General features: G+C 46.5%; 1 protein-coding gene across 1 annotated transcript; it reads right to left on the reverse strand.

The window, feature by feature from the left end:
- Positions 1 to 1748: 1748 nt before the first annotated feature.
- Positions 1749 to 2356, reverse strand: LOC120227747 (C-C motif chemokine 3-like; the record flags this gene model as incomplete). Its single annotated transcript, XM_039225789.1, has 2 exons — positions 1749 to 1839; positions 2242 to 2356. Coding segments are annotated over 2 exons (206 nt in total), but the record flags the coding sequence as incomplete, so codon positions are not given.
- Positions 2357 to 2931: the final 575 nt, after the last annotated feature.

The following is a 2931-nucleotide window of genomic DNA, read 5'->3' on the forward strand; positions in this document are numbered from 1 at the left end:
CGCCCCGCAGACACCCTCCTTTTAAATATTTATCTTGTGGACAAAATTAACAATCACATTCTTCATGAAGAAAGAGCTGGGATGTAGCCAGAGGCAGGGTGTTGGTCATACCCATGATGCCACTGTTTCAGCAGCAGTGGGCAATATGGAGGTAGAAGTCAGTGACACAGTGGGGAGGCTGTGGCCTGAAAGGGAAGACCGCTCTGCCAGCACTGTGCTGCAAGAGAGGCGTTCTGAACTCACTTCTAGCAGTGACCTTGACTGACAGATTTTCTGCCTCCAAATAACCATCCACTGGACGTGACCAAAACCAGATCAGAAGATTAGAAAGGAGCCACATGGCCTCTGAAACCCCAAAGGCTGGCCCAAACAGCTGATGACTACATCTCAACAGTGGTTTTCAAACCAGCTGTACTTTAACATTGCCTGGGGAGTTTTAAAATCACTGACTCCCAGCCCCCACCTAAGTAAACGAATTAAATTCATAACACTGGAGTTTTCAAAAGCTTTCCCAAGTGATTCTAACATGAATTCAAGGTTGAAAAGTACTGCTTTGAACTTAATCCAACTCTTAGGTACCCATCTCCACCAGGAAATAGACAACCTCTATAAAAGCATTCACCCTAAATGGGGTTCCCAGATAAAACACAAGATCCCCAGTTAAAATTTAATATTAGACACACAATGGATGATTTTTATAAGTATATCCCAAATATTGATTGCATAGGACATACTTACACTAAAAAATTATTCATTCTGTATTTTTATTTATAACTCTGGCCACTGTAGACACCAACCCTCCCCTCAGATATGGCCATGGAAAACATTCTCCCAGAAAGCATAGCATGGAACAACAGAGAAGCTGACCAGGGCTCTCAGCCAGCTGGCAGGTAGGTGGTCTTTGCAGGCAGGTTTGCCAGAGTGTCACTGACATAGGCACCCAAACACCCAGCACTTGCTAAGCCCTCAACAGATGTCAGCCATCATTCTGAAGAAAGCTTATGAAAATGAACTCGTGTACACCAATATGCACTGCAGTATGTGTCATTTTGGTATTCATTTAAGTAGAAAGATTTCCTAGATCACATCAGTTATGATTTGGTGATAAAACAATGAGTCAGTTTCAACTTTCCAGGAAAGTATCTCTAGGAAGTGTCTGGCACCATGGTGCTGGCACTCTGTCCCTTTCATGTGGTTTCTGCCCCTTGTCAGAAGTCTTGACTCTCCCCCTACCTGCAATATTCGTCTCAACCTGTGGCTCTGATTAGTTGGGAAACCACAATCAATGGAGTCATCACAAGGAAAATACTGGTTTACCTTTTATATAAGGACCTTCAATATTTTGAAGTGCCATGCTGGGCAAAACCATTCTGTAAGCATTTGTTGTTTGATATATATAATACAACAGCTACAAGACAGTGCCAATCCCACTGATTGATCCACATATTGAGTGTGAGGAGAATTGAAAAGGGAGGGGCACAAAGAGGTGAGGATGTCGTGAGATGTCAGTGGAAATATTTGTTACATCACACAATCCAACAATGGAAATAAATTACAAAAGTTAAATAAGATATGAAAACTAAAATTAAAGTTAAAAGGGACTGTAGCATGTGACTGGGGGTGGGGTGTGACCTATAGAAGAGGTGTCCTGTAGAGTTCCAAGGTCATTGCCTTGGCTCAGGGTGACTGTCCCCCCCGCCCCCAGTCTGCATATAGATGTAACACCTTCCTTGTAGCTTCTAGGTCACTCAGGCATTCAGCTCCAGGTTGGTGATGTATTCCTGGACCCAGGCCTCCCGGGGGTCAGCACAGATCTCCCGGCCTCTTTTGGTTTGGAAGCTGTGGAGAGCAGTGGAAGGATTACATACTGAGGAATCTAGCAGGGGAATACTGGATCCACTGTGACTCCTCCATCCTCCTCTGCCTCAGTTCTCTCAAGACCTATCCACATGCTCATAAAATGTACCCTCAATCTTGGGGTTCATGACCTTCTCTGGTCTCCAGTGGGGGTCCACTCAGAAAGCCAGCTTCCCACTGTCACCTTGACTCTCTCTTTCCTCTGCCCAGGGACAGGTCCTCCCGGACTCCCTACAGGCACCAGACCAGGTGAGAAAACATGGCAGTAGCCTCCCCTGGCGTACTGTGCTCTGATGGGTCTCAGAAGTCTGAGTCCTCTGAGGGATGCCTCACCCTAGACCTCCCATCTCCTTCCTTAGGGTAAGCAGGAAGATTGGGCCTTACATGACACCGGGCTTGGAGCACTGGCTGCTGGTCTCATAATAGTCGACCACAAATTTGCGAGGAATCTGCCGGGAGATATAGATGAAGCAGCAGGAGGTGGGGGTGTCGGCACCAACTGAGAGAGACAGAACAGAAAGACCCTAAAGTCACTCTTCAGAAGAAAGGACAATCCAGCCACTCCCTGGGAGTCAGGAAGAACTGGAAGAAGACAGTATTGCTGCGGGGTGGCAATGTGGGGACAAGGAGATCCAGAAGGAAGCTGGCATTTCTTCTTTTCCTTGACATTTTTATTTCTGTGTCTCTTTCGGTGTCTGCCTTGGTTTGGGGGCGCTCTCTCTGCAACGAATTGGGTTTTCTGAACAAACTACTCCTTTCCTGCATTTTCCTGGGCATTTGCATCTGGAATTCATGAGGAGAGCCAAGGCCACACCCCTGGGAGCCAGTTGGAACAGATTCTACCTTTTATCTAAATCCCCGTTGGTCGTCCATTTTTCTACCCTTAAAATGGGACTTCCTCCCAATCTTTCCCAGAGCTGGACAACAGAATTGCTAAAACCTCATGGGAAAGAAAATCCTTCTCAGGAAATAGTCTCTGAGGTATCTCTGAAGTTCTCTACTTGGAGGGGCTTGGCCACAAGACATAGGCCTTGTGGTCCAAGCCATGGCCAGAGAGCAGGAGGGCAAGGTAAG

Source organism: Hyaena hyaena, unplaced genomic scaffold (assembly GCF_003009895.1).
Source record: "Hyaena hyaena isolate Hyena2069 unplaced genomic scaffold, ASM300989v1 scaffold_3137, whole genome shotgun sequence".
NCBI lineage: Eukaryota > Metazoa > Chordata > Mammalia > Carnivora > Hyaenidae > Hyaena > Hyaena hyaena.